Source organism: Biomphalaria glabrata, chromosome 3, assembly GCF_947242115.1.
Source record: "Biomphalaria glabrata chromosome 3, xgBioGlab47.1, whole genome shotgun sequence".
In the NCBI taxonomy this organism is placed as follows: Eukaryota; Metazoa; Mollusca; class Gastropoda; family Planorbidae; genus Biomphalaria; species Biomphalaria glabrata.
Window position 1 is genome coordinate 19882717 of NC_074713.1, and position 22651 is coordinate 19905367.

At 39.6% G+C, this 22651-nt stretch overlaps 1 protein-coding gene across 1 annotated transcript in view; it reads right to left on the reverse strand.

Annotated features, from left to right (window-relative positions):
* LOC106052480 (homeobox protein SIX6-like) overlaps positions 1 to 19360 on the reverse strand; it is a 56506-nt gene extending 37146 nt beyond the window's left edge. The window contains exons 1-2 of the mRNA XM_056023894.1: positions 18872 to 19360; positions 14534 to 15561 (exon numbers count right to left, since the gene is read on the reverse strand). Of these exons, the coding sequence (XP_055879869.1) occupies positions 14534 to 15384 (851 nt within the window). The 5' untranslated portion in view covers positions 15385 to 15561; positions 18872 to 19360. The remainder of the gene's footprint in view (positions 1 to 14533; positions 15562 to 18871) is intronic.
* Positions 19361 to 22651: the final 3291 nt, after the last annotated feature.

A 22651-nucleotide genomic window follows, 5' to 3' on the forward strand; every position in this document is an offset into this window, starting at 1 on the left:
GAAATGTCGGAGATACATCGACAAGAACCCACTGGCAGCGCAAGAAATGTCGGAGATACATCGACAAGAACCCACTGGCAGCGCAAGAAATGTCGGAGATACATCGACAAGAACCCACTGACAGCGCAAGAAATGTCGGAGATACATCGACAAGAACCCACAGGCAGCGCAAGAAATGTCGGAGATACATCGACAAGAACCCACTGACAGCGCAAGAAATGTCGGAGATACATCGACAAGAACCCACAGGCAGCGCAAGAAATGTCGGAGATACATCGACTTCCAACAAGAACCCACTGGCAGCGCAAGAAATGTCGGAGATACATCGACAAGAACCCACAGGCAGAGTTCCCTTGGCAAGAGCAACAACGACCTGTGAGAAATGTGGAGCACAGTTTACACACACGTATGAAATCAAACATGTACATCCAGTTGTTCATGAAATCAAACATGTACATCCAGTTGGTCATGAAATCAAACATGTACATCCAGTTGGTCATGAAATCAAACATGTTCATCCAGTTGGTCATGAAATCAAACATGTACATCCAGTTGGTCATGAAATCAAACATGTACATCCAGTTGGTCATGAAATCAAACATGTACATCCAGTTGGTCATGAAATCAAACATGTACATCCAGTTGGTCATTAAATCAAACATGTTCATCCAGTTGGTCATGAAATCAAACATGTACATCCAGTTGGTCATGAAATCAAACATGTACATCCAGTTGGTCATTAAATCAAACATGTTCATCCAGTTGGTCATTAAATCAAACATGTACATCCAGTTGGTCATGAAATCAAACATGTACATCCAGTTGGTCATGAAATCAAACATGTACATCCAGTTGGTCATTAAATCAAACATGTACATCCAGTTGGTCATTAAATCAAACATGTACATCCAGTTGGTCATGAAATCAAACATGTACATCCAGTTGGTCATTAAATCAAACATGTACATCCAGTTGGTCATTAAATCAAACATGTACATCCAGTTGGTCATTAAATCAAACATGTGCATCCAGTTGGTCATTAAATCAAACATGTACATCCAGTTGGTCATGAAATCAAACATGTACATCCAGTTGGTCATGAAATCAAACATGTACATCCAGTTGGTCATTAAATCAAACATGTACATCCAGTTGGTCATTAAATCAAACATGTACATCCAGTTGGTCATGAAATCAAACATGTACATCCAGTTGGTCATTAAATCAAACATGTACATCCAGTTGGTCATTAAATCAAACATGTACATCCAGTTGGTCATTAAATCAAACATGTGCATCCAGTTGGTCATTAAATCAAACATGTACATCCAGTTGGTCATGAAATCAAACATGTACATCCAGTTGGTCATTAAATCAAACATGTACATCCAGTTGGTCATGAAATCAAACATGTACATCCAGTTGGTCATTAAATCAAACATGTGCATCCAGTTGGTCATGAAATCAAACATGTACATCCAGTTGGTCATTAAATCAAACATGTACATCCAGTTGGTCATGAAATCAAACATGTACATCCAGTTGGTCATTAAATCAAACATGTTCATCCAGTTGGTCATTAAATCAAACATGTGCATCCAGTTGGTCATTAAATCAAACATGTACATCCAGCTGGTCATGAAATCAAACATGTACATCCAGTTGGTCATTAAATCAAACATGTTCATCCAGTTGGTCATTAAATCAAACATGTTCATCCAGTTGGTCATCAAATCAAACATGTTCATCCAGTTGGTCATTAAATCAAACATGTACATCCAGTTGGTCATTAAATCAAACATGTACATCCAGTTGGTCATTAAATCAAACACGTACATCCAGTTGGTCATAAGAATACTTTCTATTGATAAGCCTCTCCTAAAGTACTTCAACATTAAATCAGTGAAAAAGAAGTCAAGCCGCAGATAGTACTTTTGTCTTGCATACAAATTTTTATGATCACAGTTTTAGATCAATGGACATAATAAAAGGCATAATATTTGTCCATTAGTGGACAGTACTAGGACCTAAGGTTCGAACAGGGTTTTAAAAAAAAAACGAACCCACTATAGCAAAGTAAGCACAGGTCAGGCTACCACAAGCTGAGAAAAAACGCATTCAAATTAAACTCGGGCACCTCACAAGGACGAATCGGAATCTTTTCTATTACTTTCACCGTTTAGTCAAATTTTTTTCACACTGGTTGCGGTCAGCACTTTAATTGTCCGAGAGATTTATGGACTCTGGCAACTGACATCCCTCCTTGGCACGGTCAGTTAAACACGACACGACGCTTGCAAGATAACGAAGAAGATAATGATACTACCACCGGCAGACAGCAACATGCCATGGGGACATTTCCAATAACGTCATTCGACTTAATCTGCAACCTAGGCAAATCCAGCATTATGTTTCCTCAGATTCTTTTAACAAGTAGGCCTACATCTACACACACAAAAAAAAAAATCATATGTATACATGCCATATGTATGTAAGTGTGTGTGTGAGAGAGAGAGAGAGAGTGCGCGCACGCGCAGTAGCGTAGCAGTTCAAGAAAATGATGGTGAATTGGTTTGTTCTCTTCTGGTTAGACGTAGGTTGAATGTGACAGAAACCAAATCGTATATGTACAGTGCTTTTATTTGTTACGGTACGCACCGATACGGCGTACTGGCACCTTTTTCAATGTGGGAAAAATTATTACTTTTCTAGTTATTATTTATTAGTACTTTAAAGTTAGGCAATCCTTCACTGAGTACCGGCACCTATTTATATTTTTTTTTTTACAAAAAAGCACTGTATATGTATATACATATGTATATTTATATATATGGCTCCTTCTGTCTCGGAAGATAATTGATGCGCCAAGGTGGGTCACTGGCTTTGGTTTCGTCTTGAGACGGGACAAAATCTGAAGTGACTGATCAAGCCAATTCTGGTGCGGCTGAGTCTGCCACAGTTCGTGCATGCATATGCATCTGTCCTAGGGCTAGCTGACAGGGCAGCTTTCTTCTTCTTTCTCTTGACTGACGCAGCTTCGTTTCTTTTGCACTTGGCAAAGGTCGTACCATCACGTACAGTCTGTCTCCATGCTGTCCGGTCTTGGGCTATCTTCTCCATCATACTTTGGTCGATGCCCGTGGTTCTCATGTCTCGCTTGCAGACATCTCTGTAGGTTAGTCTTGGGAGGCCCTTGGGTCTGACTCCCTTTGCAAGCTCAGCGTATAGGATGTTTTTAGGGATTCTTACATCTGGCATGCGAGTGACATGACCTAGCCAGCGTAGTCTTCTCTGTGTAATGTTATGACATGATTAGGAATTAGTTATTTGTTTCGGGAATAGGGTAAAGTTTTACTTAGCGACGATGACGTAAAGTTGGTTAAAAAACAGGAACGCTCTAAGTGACGCAAAAAGGAAGACGCTTATTGTAGAGTAGAAGACTTGAGTACGACATAATCGACATCGGACGATTCCCTTCTTGAGTATTAAATATCTTTATAGAACAACACATCAGCGTCGACTACATATTTGATTGTTTCGGCCTTTCGCCGGTGTTATTGAAGTAGTTGAGTTCAGCGTTACTTCCAGTCAGATCTACACTAGACATATTGCCAAGAATCAACACCGCGCGGAGGCTTTAACAGTAAGAAGAGCAGTTTCTGTGCTTATTGGCCCGTTTCAAAACGTCCTGGTTGGAGACATGATCCCTGGAGGAGATGCATATTTTGCGTCGCAAGCAGTATAAGTGGAAGCTATTTAATTTGTGTCCTTGACGCCTGCAATATGCCCAGCTCCAGAAACCAAATCGTATATGTATCAATGTAATAACAGAAAAAGGTCTTTACACTTTACTATTAAGAGCGTTTTTATATTGATTTCAGTAACGACTTTTTACAAGTTATAATTATATATAATATATATAATTTGATACAATCAAAACATCTATTTTCTTTTAAAGGCTCTACTGGGCCCCCAATAGTATTGAGCACGGGTGCAATGAGCCCTTTTGCTTGTTTTTGTGCGTTTCAGGGGATATCAAAATCCAACTTAATCAAAGTGTAGAGAAGGTGTAAGATTCCTGAGAGATTGATTGAGAAAGAAGGACTTGTGTATGTAGATCTAGTAACAAAAACTTGACTGTAAACTCAACATTTGTCCACACAAAAAAAGCTGTACTGTGTCCGTTTAATTTGAGGGCATAGCGACGTTTGTAAAATATGTGTGGTGATGATGAAATAATGAGTGCTGAACATCTTGTGTGGTGAGGATGAAATAATGAGTGCTGAACATCTTGTGTGGTGAGGATGAAATAATGAGTGCTGAACATCTTGTGTGGTGAGGATAAATAATGAGTGCTGAACATCTTGTGTGATGATGGACAAATAATCCGTGCATTCGAGTACAAACCGGACTGCCCGAATGAGCCAGCAAGACCATGGTCCAATGCAGTATAAACTTGTTAATAATGAAAACAACTTTAGAGACATCTGCGTACGCTTAGAGGGATTACGTTTTTTAAAGCAGGTATCTTGAAACAAATAATAAGATGATATTTGGTAGTATGTATTTCAATAGTAAAAAGAGCAACCAGTGAAAAAAATAAAATTGTAATACTCCAATGTGTCAGACTACACTACAATTCTTCGTAATCTATGTCAATCTAATATCGTCAGTTTGGACTGGTGGTATGGCTAGGATTGTTTATTCTAAAATATTTGTTACACAACCATTTAAGTTCCTTAGGGGGAGATGCAGACGTTGCCCATCATTAACTAAATAAGGTATACCCCCCCCCCCCCCCCCAGCGTTCTTCATGCCAGTTGAAATGTAAATATTATTTCCCTTTGACCATACATTATATATTATGTCTTCAATCAGAAATGTTTTATCTATGGAAATGGTTTAACACAAGCTTCATTTAAGACGTGATTTATGGGCCCTGTCTGTCTGTCTGTCAGTGCGGCGCGGCATAAAGGATGAAGGAGTGCGGCATGGGAACTGGGAGGGTAGACAACATGAATATAACTAAGAAATAAAGGGCGGCTGACGGAAATGTGGAAAGGGGGGTTGCAGTGAGATAGAGGGGCGCCAATAAATTTGACAGACTCGTTCTCCTGTGTATTAAAATGCTAATAAAATTATCTATCGTTTCAATATCAATGGTACCCCCCTCCCCCAGCATACCCCCCCCCCACTCCGTCCTCACTGTTCACCGGAACCCAACCGTTACAGAGTTGCGGGAAAAAGGGGTGGGGGTCCGTTTTTGACAGGTAAGAGATTCCTACAATACAGCGATGATTAGCTGAGCCACACTGTCGTACGTTCGTCTTTTTTTTTTAAAGCAGGGGCGTTGGGCGAAGAAGGAAGAGATACAAAACGGGGGTGTCGGAAATCGAGTTGGTGTGTGTGTGTGTAAAAAAAAAAGTGTGGGGGCGACAGATTCGGGCTGATGTGAAAAGGAGTGTGATGTTTATCACCAAAAACCAATAATGGTTGAGCTGGTACAAGGCAGGAGGAGGGGGGGGGGAAGGAGTTACGGCTCTTCGTCTCGTTAATGAGCCTTTGACATCAGCAGCTCATATCAAAACTGCAGGGGTCGTCGAAACCGCAGTTCAAACCGAGGACCCACGCGATATACATCCACACTATTTGCAGCCTAATGTTTCAATAAGTTTTGATAATCACTGTGACAAGTTTGGCGACCCGCAGAAACTGCTAATGAGATTTCAACTCATTAAACAAAAATGTTTCTATAAGCTACAAGGCGCCGATGTCCCAATAGATAAAGAAATGAGCCATAAAGAAAATTACGAAAAAAAAAAGATAAAGGTGATCAAAGGGGGGGGGGGGGGGAGGAGAAAAAGAAATAAATACCGAGGGAAAAAAAGACCAAAAAAAGGTAACAACGAGAGTTTGTATTTTCACTCAAACCTATTTCAATAGTAGAACTACTCCAACCATTGTACTGTAATACTGTAGTACAGTTTTCCTTTCAGATCTTGCGATCTATGGAGCAGATAAAGTAAAGGTCATCAGTTTCTTTAGCTCACGGATAACGAGGGTTATATATAGCCACCACAACGACCAACCTTTTCACCTTTCCCCAACTAATGTCAGGTACCCATTTTTATGTAGATATATATATATATAGTAAATTTCTACAAATTAAATATTTTGCTTTCAGAAAAGAAAAAAAAAAAGACGTTGCATCAAAACTTTGAAAGATCTAAAATATTATGATGTCGAATTCTTAATAGCTTTTCTAGTCTTTGCGATCTAAACGGGACTGACGGACAGACCACACAAAGCTAATAGCGGCTATTCCCTTTCTGAGGCCGCTAAAAATCAGTTTGACAAATGAATCTTTATCTTCAAGCTTTTTATTTGTTTTAATATTTGGCCAGTTATGGCGTTGGATGGTGGCTCTTGTTATCACTGGTATTTGTCCAGTTCTATGTAAACCTTTATAAAGTTTTGTTTTAACATGTTTTTCAGGTATAACAAAAAGATTCGCATTTGAGAGAAGGAAAGAGGATGGGGGAGAGACATTTGAGAGAAGGAAAGAGGATGGGGGAGAGACATTTGAGGGAAAGAGGAGGGGGGAGAGACATTTGAGAGAAGGAAAGAGGATGGGGGAGAGACATTTGAGAGAAGGAAAGAGGATGGGGGAGATACATTTGAGAGAAGGAAAGAGGAAGGGGGAGAGACATTTGAGAGAAGGAAAGAGGAGGGGGGAGAGACATTTGAGAGAAGGAAAAAGGAGGGGGGAGAGACATTTGAGAGAAGGAAAAAGGATGCTGGAGAGACATTTGAGAGAAGGAAAGAGGATGAGGAGAGACATTTAAGAGAAGGAAAGAGAAACCAAACAGTTCATTATTCCAACAAAGCTCACATTTCTATTCAATACAAAACCAAACTAATCTACACAGATCGGATAGGTCCATGTGAACTATTCTAAACACTACACATTCTATCACTAGAGCAAACACAATACAGTGTTGGGAATGTTACCAAACATTGCTCTGATTCATTGATCAATTGATCCAATATTTTATACTGGTAGGCCACTTTCCAGAAATGTTGAGACTATTGAAACAAAAGTTGTTAATAAAGGTTTGAAATAGCTAAGGACTCTACCGGAATCTCATCTTGACGAAGTGGCTTTTGATACGTGGACAGTGTCCAGAAGAGAGAAAGTTCAACTACTTCCAAAATGATCTGCCCCCGGGACGTTCTACATAACATAAAGCAGGACAAGATGTTTCCACTGTGTAGAGTCCGCTCAAAGATTGAGTTTTGTACTTTAATACATTTTAGTGTTCCCCCCTCCCCCCCCCCTTTTTTTTTCTTCCTTCCAAACTCACACACATACACATTTTCTAGCTTTGATGAGTAATTCTTCCCCACCCACCCTGTATCCGCCTATAACCTGAGATTAGAAATAGTAAGTAGTTATTGTCGTATGTTTTTCTCCGGATTTAAGGATCTACAAAGTGGTGCCCTCTCAGGCGCCTCGCTATTTTCTTTCCACATATTGTCATCATAGTGTAATGTCAGTCTCATAATATTTAGCAAAAGTCCTCAATGTCATCTCTTGCTGGCAAGGCTGCGATAATTATATTTTGTTTTCCATGATTAAGAACATTTATTTGAATTGGAAGGTAAAAGCTCAAAATATCTTTAGAATTACCAATTTATATTTGTGTGTATGTGTGTGTGTGTGTGTGTGTAAATGTAGGCTAAAATAGTTTATTCCTCTTTTCTTATTGTGAATATTTTTTTCTTCTCCAGCGCTTTGACGTTGGAATAAAAAGGAATAACATAAATCGTTACTTGAAGAAATACCAAGTTGAGCTGAGTGCCTAAAGGCAGCACGGAAACCTTCTCACAGACACCCCCATCCACATATCCACAGAGTGATTAGACCATAGTACACTGAACATGCAAGAGAAGATATACAAAAACACAATTTAATAACAACACATTTACAAACAGGGTTTGGTGTCAGTACTAACTGGTCTCATGGCCGTAAATTGTTAATAGTCTTGGCAGATAAAAACATTTGCTGTTTTAAAACCGTACCCTTCTGGTATTCACTCGATACGTGACCAAACATGAAAGTATGACGAGATCTTGTCCACGTGATCCCCTCGTACTTGATGTCTGTCCTTTTGTCTGTCCCTTACAAAATAAATTCTTTCCTACTTGTCTCCCCTTCCTGAAGCGGGAAGGGGGGGAGCTTAAGATTCCAAAACGAAAGCCGATATTCCAAATAAAGTTTCAACTCAAATCGATCAGGGGACACGATAGTGTCTTCAGTCTGAGACTTTTTTTTCCCCTTCCCTCCCTTGACTGGAGCCTCGTCGTCCGCATCATTGCACACCTAACACATACTCTTTATTTAGATTTGTCATTTTGTGTTTTGTTGGCTTCTTTCGATGACAGAAAGAGACAGGCAGACAGACAGATCTAGAAAGACACGGAAATGAGCAGGGGAGAGGCGGTGGGGGGGGGGGGGGGGGGGGGGTCGAGCGAGTTAGTAGACAGAACAGTCCGAAGAATAGAGTTGGGTCATTAAAAATAAACCCTTTAGTATATTGTGTGTTCCTCTTTTATTCTTTCTGTCCCTATCTCTCCATCCTTGCCACCTTTCTTAATCTTTCGTCTCCCTCAGCGTTACTATCATCTACCGGCGATCTGTCGCGGTGTCTTCACAATCTTCTTTGGCGATCTCATGCCTTAGATTTCCAGACAAAGTATCGTGCGACACACTCACAGCCACACACACACACACTTCCTGACACTAACACACACATATTTTTTTCTGGCTTTTAAAAAGCGACAGACCATGCGATATAAAAACTTACATTCAAAATGAAGATCCACCCCCCCCTCCTCCTTGTTTTGTTCCCGCCCTGTGGTATTTCTTATTCTTGCGTCTAAATCTCTTAAGACACTTAGTAACGGACTTTATCATTCAGTCACCATAGTGTAACGAATCGCAATTCCCATTCTATTTGGCCTAGTGTAACGATTCTCGATTCTAATTCTATTTGGTTTGTTGTAACATATCTCGATTCCTATTCTATTTGGTTAATTATAACGAACCTCGATTCCAATTCTATTTGTCCCATTATAACCCAATCATTATTTATCTCATAAATTTGTGTTTGAAATTTCATTTAGAAAACAATGTCGCACGTTTGTCTGGGTCCGCATTCTAGTGTAACTTGTCTCAGCAGGGCAGCATGACTGGAATAGACGGAAAGACAAAGGGCATTGACATAGCTCGCGCTTGGCGCTGTGGGTGCAGGAGGTGGAACAAGACAAAAGATAGATCGCAAGTTTTAATTCCACTCAGAATTATTAGGCAGCATAGACGACGAATCTCAAAAAACTGAAGGGAAACTCTTTCGTAGACCGCTTTCCTCCCCAACCTTCATGCCCAGGTGATGTTATTACTTACGCTCTTATGCAACGGACGTAAATGTCTACACCTGTGTCTTATTAACTCCATCAGGTAGGTCACAGTGACCTCTTTGCCTGTCCCAAGTCAGGATAAAGGTGGAGGGCCGGGCATAGGGCTAGCAACCCTACCCTGAAAATTAATTAGCTCCAGAAAACCAACAAAGTCAGGGTAAAGGTGTTTCAAACCTTTAGGCCCGAAAAGTTTTATGACACCTAGAACAAGATGCAAAGGATGGCCTAGGACAGGGGACTGCGAAGATCCAATGTTGGCGGCCCATACTCCAATAGGGTTGACAAGTAAGTCATGTCTTATTCTGTACAGATATTTATAGCAGGTGCGTGTGTTAAGACATGGCTCAGAACATTTAAATTTTTGCTAATACAAGGCGCGGAGGCGGGATCTTTAGGGCTCCTCTGAGTCCACTCAGCTCTAATGGGTATCTGACATTAGTTGGGGAAAAGTAAAGGCGGTTGGTAGTTGTGCTGGCCACATGACACCCTCGTTAACCGTTGGCCACAGAAACAGATGACCTTTACATCATCTGCCCTGTAGATCACAAGGTCTGAAAGTGGAACTTTACAAGGTGCATAGATTTTCTGTTATACAGTCAACCGTGTTCATGATGAATCACTGATTCTAAGGAAAGAGTGCACGTAGGACTTTGTCCCAGCATATCAAATAAGAAATGTTTTCATCCTTATTTCTTTCCGGGTTTCGTAATTAAACCGGATTACACATTCCAGAATGCGGCACATTAAAAATATTGCTTGGCCCGAAATGATGTGATTTTATTGAGATAATTGAGATTTAAAAAAAACACCAAACGGTCAAAATTTAAACGGCTTTCACAAAATTTAGGAAAACATTTCGTTTTGATAAATTGTACCAGTGGATTGTCCGAAATTCAAGCCAAATATGACATTAATACGCTGTAGGCGAGTCGCATTGGTATTTAAAGTTTTTTACATTTAAAAAAAAGTAAGTCAGAGATCTACAAAAGACTCATCATGGCCAACTTCTCTAGAAATTAAACGAAGAATCAGGGCTTTGAATAAATGGAGGAATCCCCATAACCTGTCCAACAAATCCCCCCCCCCTGGTTGTTTTTATTTTCCTTATCCCATCGAGATGTTCTGAATGGGGAAGAGTTATTGGTGTCCCGAAGAGCCATGCAAGTCACTATTGGTGTTCTCAATAAAGGCGGACCATGCAAGACACAATTGAACCACTATTTACATCACAACCTGCTACCATTCATAGAGCCACAGAAGGACGAACGAGGGAAAAAATATAGCGGTCTACTGGACAGAGGAGGGAGAGGTGGAGGTGTAAAGATAAATGTTAAAACTAGAAGTAAAAAATAAAAAAAAAACATTAAACCAGATCTAACGCGTCTGGGCTTCTTCCACATTTGAATCAATTCAACTGCGTTACGGGCCGTAGAACAGTAAGTTGTCTTCTCCTGTTTTGTCTTGTCTAACACGTAGTGTTTTTGGCTCCGTGTTCCCTCATTTTATTTCAACACCCTCCTTCTCTTTCACCAGCCCTCCTCTTCCTACTTGACCTCCCTACATAACTTGACTCAATTTTTTTTTTCATATCTGTTAAGCAGCAAAAGAAATTAAACCTACCACCTTCAAATCAAGTCAATAAAGGGAGACCATTTAGGCTTTATATACACATTTTGGTCTCGGAACATTTTTTTTTCCTTCCCTTCTGAATTGTCGAACTTTGTCTCCCTCTTTTGTTGAACAGGTTCGCCTCCTCTTTTCTCCTCATTATCCACTTGTATCCTACTTAATCCTCTCGTAGTTTTTTTTTTCTAACAACCTAAGCCACAACTTTTTTTTTTCTTATGTATCTGGTCTATTCTATTTCCTCAACGACCCGTAGAGTTGATTTAAAAATGTATCTCTCTATTCTATCTAGTCGGTATCCGTTGAGAGGCAAGTGGCTCAGAGCCCATCCAGACAGAGAGCCACCGTGGAAAGCACCTTGTCATGTCTCAATCGAATATTCAGCTGTCCCCAAGCCGGCACTAACTTTATTCAATGCAGTCAACGTTCTTCTTTTATTTTAACAAAGTCGGTACTTACAGAATTGTCCAAACTTGTAGAGTGTCTAGAATTTGTTGTATATTTTGTTTGTAATATTTTAAGGATTTTGTTTTAGGTTGGGGGGGGGGGGGGACATTTTCCTGTTACGCTAAACAGTGTCAAGGAAGCTAAATGGAACATCACTTTTGCCAGTCAAGTAAACTTTAATTTCAACACCATAATATTTACCGATGAGGTACAATTGTGTGAAATCTCGTTTATGAGCGCTAGTTAGTTGAATATTTGTTTTTTAATAAGTTTTAAGTCTTTGAATAAAAGTCCTCCATATTGATTTTATTTGGTGCTACAAACAGAAGAGTTTAGAAAATGAGATTCTGCAGTGCTAAAAACAAAAAGAGAACAAAAAATCCCATACGTTTACAATGAGGTAGCTCATCAAGCCTTCCTTTAGTTGTGTACACCGGTTACACCAAACAAACAAAAAGCTTGCTATTTATAATTATTCCGTCATGGATACAAAATGTTCAGTAACAATAAAAGTCATGCCACTTAATGATATAATTGTTTTAAAAGTTCCTCTTTAAGACTTTGCGATCTATAGGGAGGAGGGTGCACAAGTCTTCTGCTTTTACGACTGACAGTTTACGAGGGTGTCATTTGGCCTGCACAATGACCAACCGCCTTACTCTCCCCCATCTAATGACAGGTACTCATCAGAGTTAGATGGGATTCGGGGTAGCCTAAAAATCCAGCAATTCAATATTCCAGCCTTCACTGAGATTCAAACCCGAGACCACTAGGTTCGAAAACCAAATGCTCTATCCCTCAGCCACCTAAACATGTGGTTCCTTTTCTGTGATTGTACTTGAAGCGCATGCGTGTAAATCTACTACACATGTGACCCCCAGTGAAACAAATGTGCTGTCTACAATTTCAATAACTCAGCAGTGGTTAGCAGTGGTTGGTTGTAGGCCTACATGGTGCTGAAGTAGATTTTTTGACACACTATCGCATTAAATGTGTGTGTGTGTGTGTGTGCGAGTATAGGGTGTATGTCGAGACATGTTGACGCCCGTAAATCTTCTCCCCCCTCCCCCTCCTTTGCCCTGCCCTCCCCTCCCCCTTCATTTGATTTTTTTAAATATGTGAAACGGTATTTCTGAGACGCATCTCGATTTCGCTGATGTGCCGGAGAAACTCGGCCTACCGTTAAACTGTGTAAACACAGGCAACAATGAATGGATACCTGGAGACTTTTTTTTTTTTGGCATTCTCGTGACCCTACTATGGAGACTGCGGGCTCTGGAGGACAGCAACAAGACTAAAGCTTATACGGAATAAGGAGACAAAGAATCCCGTCACAAGATCGCCGATGATCAGTTCGCCTAGCCTACATGAACAAAATACAGTGTCCATTAAATGTACATTTCAATGAAGTAAAAAGACATCAGCGATACCTGTGGTTCAAATGGAGTGACAAGTGGTTGGTGATGACGGATCGTTTGATAGAGACGACGTGGTTCGAATGTTGCCATCCAATATTATTAGACATGATCTAAGAGTTTGAAGATGTTTACAGTCATTATATAGAAATAGAAACGATACCATTAGAAGCCACACCCCAAAAATTGACATACATATAGATACAAAATAATAAGATATAATATCGCGATAATACTTCGTATTGTGTCTCCTGGTGTGATAAGGGAACAAAATTAAAGTACCCCCCCCCCTTGTGTGTGAGCTTGCGATCTATACGCGGGTCAATGTAGGGCTCAATTGTTTCTTTGGACAAGGGTTAACGATTGTGTCATGTAGCCAGCACATCCCCCCCCCCCACGTACGCAAGGTGCCACTTTGATAGATCATGTTAGGTACCTCTAGAGTTGGTTAGATCTCTGTGTGTTTTTTTTTTTGGGGGGGGGGGGGGAGTCCTCCAAATCCGATTGTTCAAAATCCCAGTCGTCACCAGAATTCAAGCCCGAGACTTTTCGGTTTAAAGCCAAGTGCTTTACCTCTCAACCGCAAAGATTTCCTAGTCTGTAGATAATGTGACTCTAGATGTACTTCAATGTAAATCAGTGTAAATACTTTTCAATATCCTTGAATACCATGTGATCCAAATGAATCAGGAACAACAAGAGGAATGGAACAGTTGAAAGGAAGAATGTCAGTGAGACAATTTTCTAGAAAATGTTTCAATGGTATAAACTGTTTTTCTCAACTCAATCCTGGCCTACTAAGAAACATTTAGACTTCCTATTCTTGTAATACAGAAGTTGTCCTTCCCTGATTGCTAGAGAAATGGCATAATGACATTTGCAAAATGGTTTAATTGTTTTCAAAGGGATTTAAATTATAACCTCCTCAAGCATTTTTTTCTCATATACTTTGTCTTTGCGGTCAAAAGGTTGTGTTTATATAATCGAGTTTTATATTGTCATAGTATTTAAAGTTGAATGAATATTGATGAGCTATTATTTCCAATGAAAAAAAAACAAAAACAAGAATTTCTAATTTCCATCTTTCGTACTAAGGATAAATAAATTAATAAAGCTTTGGGTTATTAAATTTACAATAGTGAATGGAATACACAAGAAAATCTATAATAATTCAGTCATTAGAGAAATCTGTCGCATCTCGACACAACAGTTATTGGAGAATATTTATAATATATTTTTTGTCGGTTAAATAAGGGTATATAATGTTTAATTAAATATCTAACATTTCTCGCCAATGAAGTTCCAGGACAAGAAATAAATATAAAATATTGACTATGGACATGATTTTAAAAATAACTTAAAATACGAGTAATTGTTTTAATTATGAAACAAAGTTTTTTTTTTTTTTTATAATCGCTACATGGCTTTATAACTGGGGACGTTTCTTAACTTTTAAATTCTTTGGCTTTACCTTATTGGAGGTTTGTTGAGAAGAATACCTTTAACTTTAATTCACATTGAAGGTGGACAGTAGAAAGACAAAAGAAAACAAACCAAAAACTTACTGCATGTGTTGAACTGTGTGAGGGGTTCGATCTCTTTGCCTTCTGTTTTTAAACCAGTTGCTAACCTGAGTAAGAGTAAGTCCGGTGTTTTTGGCCAAACTCCGTTTCTCGTCCGGTGTGGGATATTTGTTTTGTTTGTAGCAGTCCTTTAGCGCTTGTCGGGATTTTTCTTTGAAGCAATAGATGGTCTCTTCCCCGTCCCAGATGGTCTTTGGAAGCGGGTACTTCCTCCGTAGTCTGTACTTGTCCACCGCACCGAGCGGCCTGCCCCTGATCTTTTGGGCTTCCATGTAGTGTGCCTTGTACCACAGCTGCTGCAGAAATGCGTGGTTGGAATTCTCGAACGTGTGGCTCTCCAGGATGGCGTACAGTTCGCGGTAGCTTCCCCTGTGAAAGGCCACCATCGCTCGGGCTTTGAGTACCGCTTCGCTCCCCCGTAGAAGCTCGCTGGGAGGCAGCGACCACAAAAACCTGGCCAGACGGTCGATGTCGTTCTTCTGCTGGAGGGCCTCGCAGACGCAGGCCACCTGTTCCGGAGAAAACGCTAATTTTTTCCCAGACAGCAGGTCCGTAGTGGAGGACGCAGGAGAGGACGGCTTGAGGTCTGGGCTGTTGTTGTTGTTGTTGAAGATGATGCTATTGCTTTTGCTGCCAGGGTTGCTGCTGGATTTGTTCATGGCGGAGGTATTGAGCCTGTTGTTCGTCTCAATAGTGTTGCCGCTAAGATTGGTAGACATAGACGAAGATAACATGGTCAAATTGGAGACAGATCGATCGTTATTGACCATGCACGTGTTGGAACTGGTCAGTAGTCCGGCACTATCCATCAATGTACCTGGACTAGTGTCCATTTTAATTTGACAATTTTAGTCTTTATTTTTGTTCTTTGTTTTCGTAAAACTCCTGTGCGATCTGCCAAACTTATTCAAAGTGCTGCCCAATTTCGTACCAAGTTCGTACAATTAGCCATTTTTCAAGCATGAAGCTCAGCACATGTTATGTCACTTATTTTGGATAAGCTCAGAAACCTAGAAAAAAAATACAAGCAAATAATAAAGCAAAAATGACAGTATATAATTTCATATATCGGGATAGTCAGAGAATAATAACTGTATTGAAACAAAGAACTAAATTAAATTTACTGTATGTAATAGTTTTCTTCTAGTTGGTAAAGGAGATCATAAGTAAAAGAATACCGAATAAAATTGTTGACAAATCATAGTTAATAATGACTCTTTAATCTAACGAATGAGATTAGTACCATATAATTTGATAGAGCTCGTGCGTTTTATTAGCTAATTTCTCTTGAAAGCAAACAGATAGACAACGCATAAAGTCAATATAAAGGATGAAATGCAAGATTACAGAAATAACAATAAGTACTTAAACCAAAAAGAAAATGTATTTGTATTGTTTAGTTGTTGTTTTTTAATTTAATACTAGGGAGTCTTTAGTTTCATTATAATCAGTAATTCGTGTTTTTATTTTTGTTGTTGTGACTAGTTATTTATCAAGCTTTTGTTTTAATTTTTAATCAAATAAGAAAGAACAAATTTTAAAATGAATCTTATCTTATGAAATACAGACGCTACTTCAAACAAGACGTCTCCTTCTTGGAGCGATGACAAAAGTGTATATAATATATACAACAAACAAACAAAAAACAACAAAAAATGTCCATATGATCTGAGACTACGGCTACAGGTATTAGATCTAGATGTATCAGATGCGCCTTTCTATGAGCTCCGCTAAGATTGAAAATAAAATGTGTGACATAAAACGTTTGGCTACCTATCATTAAATTAAAAGAACAACAACAACATATGCACAGAGATGATAACCAATGGTAAGTCCATGCCATACATGTTGACCACTTGGCATCCAGCTGTCGAAGTGATAGCACCATACCATTCAATTTCAATTTACCCTATTCTTTTCAAGACATTTGATTGAGACTTGGGAAAACAAAAGTATTGTAAACGTGGGACGTGTGTCTGTCTAATTGAGTTGGATCGAGTTGAAATCCCAATGTAGGCTAGACATGGTACATTCGAGATCTGTCCCAAGCTGCACTCTGTTTGTGCCTATAGGCAACACGGAAACCAGATGCCCCCATCTTCCCAATCGTCTCAAAAAAAGAGCTTGGACCATGAGCGCATTGAGCTGGCTGTGTGATCCTAGAAGTCAAGGCTGAACAACTATAAATAGCAAAGTTTTTGATGTAACTCTTGCATCGGATAAAGGAAGCGTTAATAAAAATTGTTTTTGTTTCAAGTTATTTGATTATTTCGGTGCACTTTTTGAGCCCCCAGTCAAATCAAATGTTCTAAGGTCTTCCGTTTGTAGCTTTTATTGAGTTGGCAATATTGATGTACAATTGAGCGTCCTTGACATTATTTAGTTGATCATACAAATCTACAACACAAAAGCAGTAATACAATAGTAAGAACATTTTATATTCTTATTGTCATAGTATCGATAAAGGTTTAAAGAATTTCGAAATCGTTCAATTGTTTAGTAAAAGACCAAGTCATGTCTGATCGCGTTTTAAGTAAGTATCGCGTTCTAAGTATAAGTAAATGGCCCCGTTCAGACCTTGCGCTCTATGGGGTGCATGATGTAAAGGTTATCTGTTCTTTGGCTGACGGTTGACGAGGGTATAACGAGGCCAGCTCAACCACTAACAGTCTTTGCTTTTGTCCCCAACTAATGTCAGGTACCCATTAGAGTTGTATGGAGTCAGGGTCGTTTTACAAAATTGAGTATCAAGTGAACTGCTATCCAGAGGATGTAAAAAGTTTGTTTAAATCTTTAGATTAATAGACTTCTAAGAAAAATAAAGGTAAAAATATAGAAACGAATTAGAATAGAAGTATTATATTATTAACAAATTATTTATATGTAAGGTGAGTCTGCAATTGAAAATATAATAGTTATTATTTAATTTTCTTTACATTTTATTTGTGCAAACTTTGTTGTTGATAAATTGTCTTTGAACAATGAATCTATTACGGCTGTTGTGTAATAACTTCTTGAGATCAAATTAGATATTATTTAATGAATAATTCTACAACTATCTATTGAGAGGTTCAAGTAAATGGCACACGTACGATTTTTTTTCCACGCTTTAAACAAGCAACTAATTTGCATTTCACCCAATGCTGCTCAATGGCGTATGACAAAAACTGATTATAATCTGACACTAGATGAAGTCCAATAGAAACCTTTAGAGGCTTCATAGGTTTTGGGTTGGTTCATAGTCATACTTTGAATTCACAAAAATAATGTTTCCACATTTAATCGAATCCGTTTTATCGGACAAACCGTTTATTCGGAACGGTCCGTAACATTCTTGCAGCACAGAAACTGTTCGTTACATCGGGGCATCTGGTTTGTATTATTATCAGAGTATTTCAAAATGATTGCGTCCTGATGAGCCTCCCTTTCAAAGAACGAGTGTATATGAATATAAGATTAGTTTCACACTATGTCATTGCGTGTAGACTTAAAGACAATTATATGTCAGCACTAGGAATGTAGATTAGAACCTTCTATTTCTATGACAAGGGAACTTTTTAAACAAAATGACAATAATTGATTAGCATCCGTTTAGTAGTGCTCAAAGAAACAAACCAAAAAATTCACCGCCTGGTTTGAACTTGATCCACTGGCGAAAACGTTAGGCGGATTAACACATTCACTAATTACAACTAAACATATCAGGTTGTCGATTTAAGAAAGTATTAATAGATCAGTAAGGGGACTGAACTGACCAAGGGACTCTCTCTTGTTGTAATGCCCCTTGAGAAAGGGACGGATAGTTTTACAAAAACACTCCATGGAGTGTATGTATATGTGAAAATCTAAAAAATGTCTTAAAGCATTTTATTTGATAGATCTGCTTATAACTGTAGGTGTAAACAACGACGAATTTATATACAAATTTCAAAAACAAATCCCAAATCCGACATCTTCTTACAACGTAAAATAATTTCTTATTAGTTTTAGAAGTCTGAACCCCCATAAAGTAAGAAGAGTATAGATTATACCCCTTGCTGTGACGAATTACGAGGGTGTTACGAAGACAGCACAACACCATCTAACACTGCTTTCCACCACTCAACTGAAGCTGAGCATTTGATTCATGTTCCACAAAAACAAATTCCGAGATACTCGAATATGAATCCGAATGACCCAATGACAAAAGTGATAATGAGGACGTCGGACTAAAACTAAAACCAAAGGTATGATATCACACTCATGACTCCCCGCAATCATTGGTTAGCAAACAAATAACAACCAATACATCAAGTTAAAATAAATTTAAATTTTACTTACCAGGATAGAAACAAAAATATCTAACCCTTCATTTTGACTCCCCCCGCTACAACATATGCCACATAGTAAAATACACTACGTATAACGTTGGGCAACCTGACTGTTCACTCTAGATGGAACACTTTGAAGACTGTCGTCCTTGTTAGTCCCTCTAAGACAAGTCAATATTCTGACTTCTGTCTCTTGTCGCCAGTTATGAAAAGCTACACTCGTAGAAGATCACATTCAAGACTTTATTTACTAAGAGCCTCGGAGAAACCCGATCCACTCTACTCTTCACTCCTTCTCTCTCTCCTCTATTTCTCCCTCGATCTAGAACGCTTTAAAAAAACGAGTATCTGGAAGAAAAGACGAGTCTTTCAAATCACAACAAGATTCTTCCCTATCGTCTGCAACTCGCCCCTCTTCTTTTCCTGCGGCTTTTCCCTTAGATTTTTTTTTATATTATTTTTTGTTAGCTCTTCCGCTTCAGCGGTACATTGTTACCTCCCCTTTCTCTCCCTCCCTCCTCCCCCCCCCCCCATCCTCCTCCTGGACCGTCTTCTGGTCTCCCTCAGGGCTATCGCGACAAGTGTTGGCATCACCTGCGAGCATGAGAGAGGAGGATGGAGAGGTACATGAGGAAAAGCATGGTGGACGGGGGGAGGGGAGGAGGTGGGAGTCTACACCTATTCCGCCAGTGACTTCATCTTTCTACTGTGATCTCTGGTTTCTGTAGTGTTATCTCCTCTCTCGCCCAGTACTCTCGGAGAGTTGCTCTCTGATTGGCTGACGACCGGATTTAAGGCCACGCCCCCTTCGCAGTAGGCGGGAGTTTACATTTTCCCAACTCTTCATCGCCCCTCACCCCGTTCCTTTATTCTGCTCTGCCCGTTCGTATTTCTGTGTTCTCTCAGCGCGTGAGATGGGCAGACGTAACACTGGATTTGACAAGACCCCACGTGCGGCTGTCAGAGAACTTACCGCGCAATGAATAGTGAAGGGATCTTGACAGGGGGAGAGAAGCTAGTGTGACTCCCGGAAACTAACGGACACAAAAGTAGAACTGTTGCGAAATTCAGAAAGAAAGATGGTGGGGGGAAACGCAAATCGAATTATAGATCTAGAAATAAGACTAGACAACTAAACCAAGAGCTGTCCCACAAGTTAGTCGCCCCTTTAGACTTCAAAGAGAAGAAGAACCGTAGGGGGGGGGGGGAAGACAGACACTTCGCTTTTAATAATAACATTGGCAGTTGAAGAGAAACAAGGCTCATGCCTGGTCACGTGGTATGTGCTTCGTATAGTCATCACCATGGTGACGAGGTTGAACCCTGGCTGCTTCCATTCCCTGCCGTCCAACTGAGAGAGGGGGGGGGGGGGGAGCTCAGACGTAATGATCTTCCATTCCAAGGTAATTTTCGAAAGTAAAGCCGATATTTTAAAAAAGGGTCCTGAATCATTAACAACATTTTGTCTCCAAATGAATCGCAAGACTTTTAATAATATTTATGTCATTGAGACCATTCTGAGGGTTTGACTGGCGCTAAGCATTAAGTGCCCCCCCCCCTTCCACCTTTTACCTTTTAGGAGGGCATGGAAATGTTCGAGTCACCATTAGGGTCCAGAACTCTTCTTTGTTTCTAGTATTGAAAACTAGCAATTCATAAAACTCTTTTGATCAGTATAACTGCATGCGTATATCAACATAGACATGCAATCATCAACATTGTATCTGTATTTACAAGCAAAGTTTACTTTCTACCGGCGCCAGTAGCCTCAACACTTTGAAGGAAATGAGATCGTCAAAGTTGTTGAAACTATGTATCATAGTGTAGTAATGTTTTACGTGATCTACGAATCCAATCAATCAATCAATCAATCAATCAGTCTATCTATCTATCTATCTATCTATCTATCTATCTATCTATCTATCTATCTATCTATCTATCTATCTATCTATATCTATCTATCCGTTTTGTTTTCAGATGTTCAGATATACATGTAAGTTATTGTAAAGTACTGTTGTATGAGAGTTTGGGGGGGGGGGGGGAGGCTTGCAAAATAACAACAAACCATGAGCTGCGGTGGCTGAATGGTAAAGCAATTGGCTTCCGAACCGGGTTCGAATCCTAATGAAGACTGGGATTTTTTATTACTGGATCTTTAGGGCGCCTTTGAGTCCAGCCAGCTCTAATGGGTAACAGACATTAGTTAGGCAAAAGTAAAGGTTAGGTCGTTGTGTTGGCCACATAGAACTGTTGTTAACGGTGGGACTTTACATCATCAGCACCATACATCGCAAGGTTTGAAAGAGGTACCTTTAGCTACAAACCTGGTGCAGGCCCTTGGTTAAGAGTTAACTGTTCCTGCAAGTCTTACAAGTAAAGTCTTTTATTGGTCTGAGAATTTCTCTCTTCCATTTACTTTGCTACACATCGTGTCTGTACGTCTGAAGAACTTATGCTACACATCGTGTCTGTACTTCTGAAGAACTTATGCTACACATCGTGTCTGTACGTCTGAACATCTCATGCTACACATCGTGTCTGTACTTCTGAAGAACTTATGCTACACATCGTGTCTGTACATCTGAAGAACTTATGCTACACATCGTGTCTGTACGTCTGAACATCTTATGCTACACATCGTGTCTGTACTTCTGAACATCTTATGCTACACATCGTGTCTGTACGTCTGAAGAACTTATGCTACACATCGTGTCTGTACTTCTGAAGAACTTATGCTACACATTGTGTCTGTACGTCTGAAGAACTTGTGCTACACATCGTGTCTGTACTTCTGAAGAACTTATGCTACACATCGTGTCTGTACGTCTGAAGAACTTATGCTACACATCGTGTCTGTACTTCTGAAGAACTTATGCTACACATCGTGTCTGTACTTCTGAAGAACTTATGCTACACATCGTGTCTGTACTTCTGAACATCTCATGCTACACATCGTGTCTGTACATCTGAAGAACTTATGCTACACATCGTGTCTGTACGTCTGAACATCTTATGCTACACATCGTGTCTGTACTTCTGAACATCTTATGCTACACATCGTGTCTGTACGTCTGAAGAACTTATGCTACACATCGTGTCTGTACTTCTGAAGAACTTATGCTACACATTGTGTCTGTACGTCTGAAGAACTTGTGCTACACATCGTGTCTGTACTTCTGAAGAACTTATGCTACACATCGTGTCTGTACGTCTGAAGAACTTATGCTACACATCGTGTCTGTACTTCTGAAGAACTTATGCTACACATCGTGTCTGTACTTCTGAAGAACTTATGCTACACATCGTGTCTGTACTTCTGAACATCTCATGCTACACATCGTGTCTGTACTTCTGAAGAACTTATGCTACACATCGTGTCTGTACTTCTGAACATCTCATGCTACACATCGTGTCTGTACGTCTGAAGAACTTATGCTACACATCGTGTCTGTACTTCTGAACATCTCATGCTACACATCGTGTCTGTACTTCTGAACATCTTATGCTACACATCGTGTCTGTACTTCTGAACATCTCATGCTACACATCGTGTCTGTACTTCTGAACATCTCATGCTCAGCTCAGCGCTCACATTATGCTCTTTGTTTTAATCGTGTCTTCTTAATACACTTCTAGCATCCAGAAGTTTCGACAAAATTATAAAGCTTCTGTTCTTTAGTTATTCGAATTTTCTGAAGCCATGGATTACATTACAATGCGCCATTATTATATTAGCCTAGGATATATTTTGATAAGTCTTTTATTAAACGGGTAAGATGAGCATTAAAAA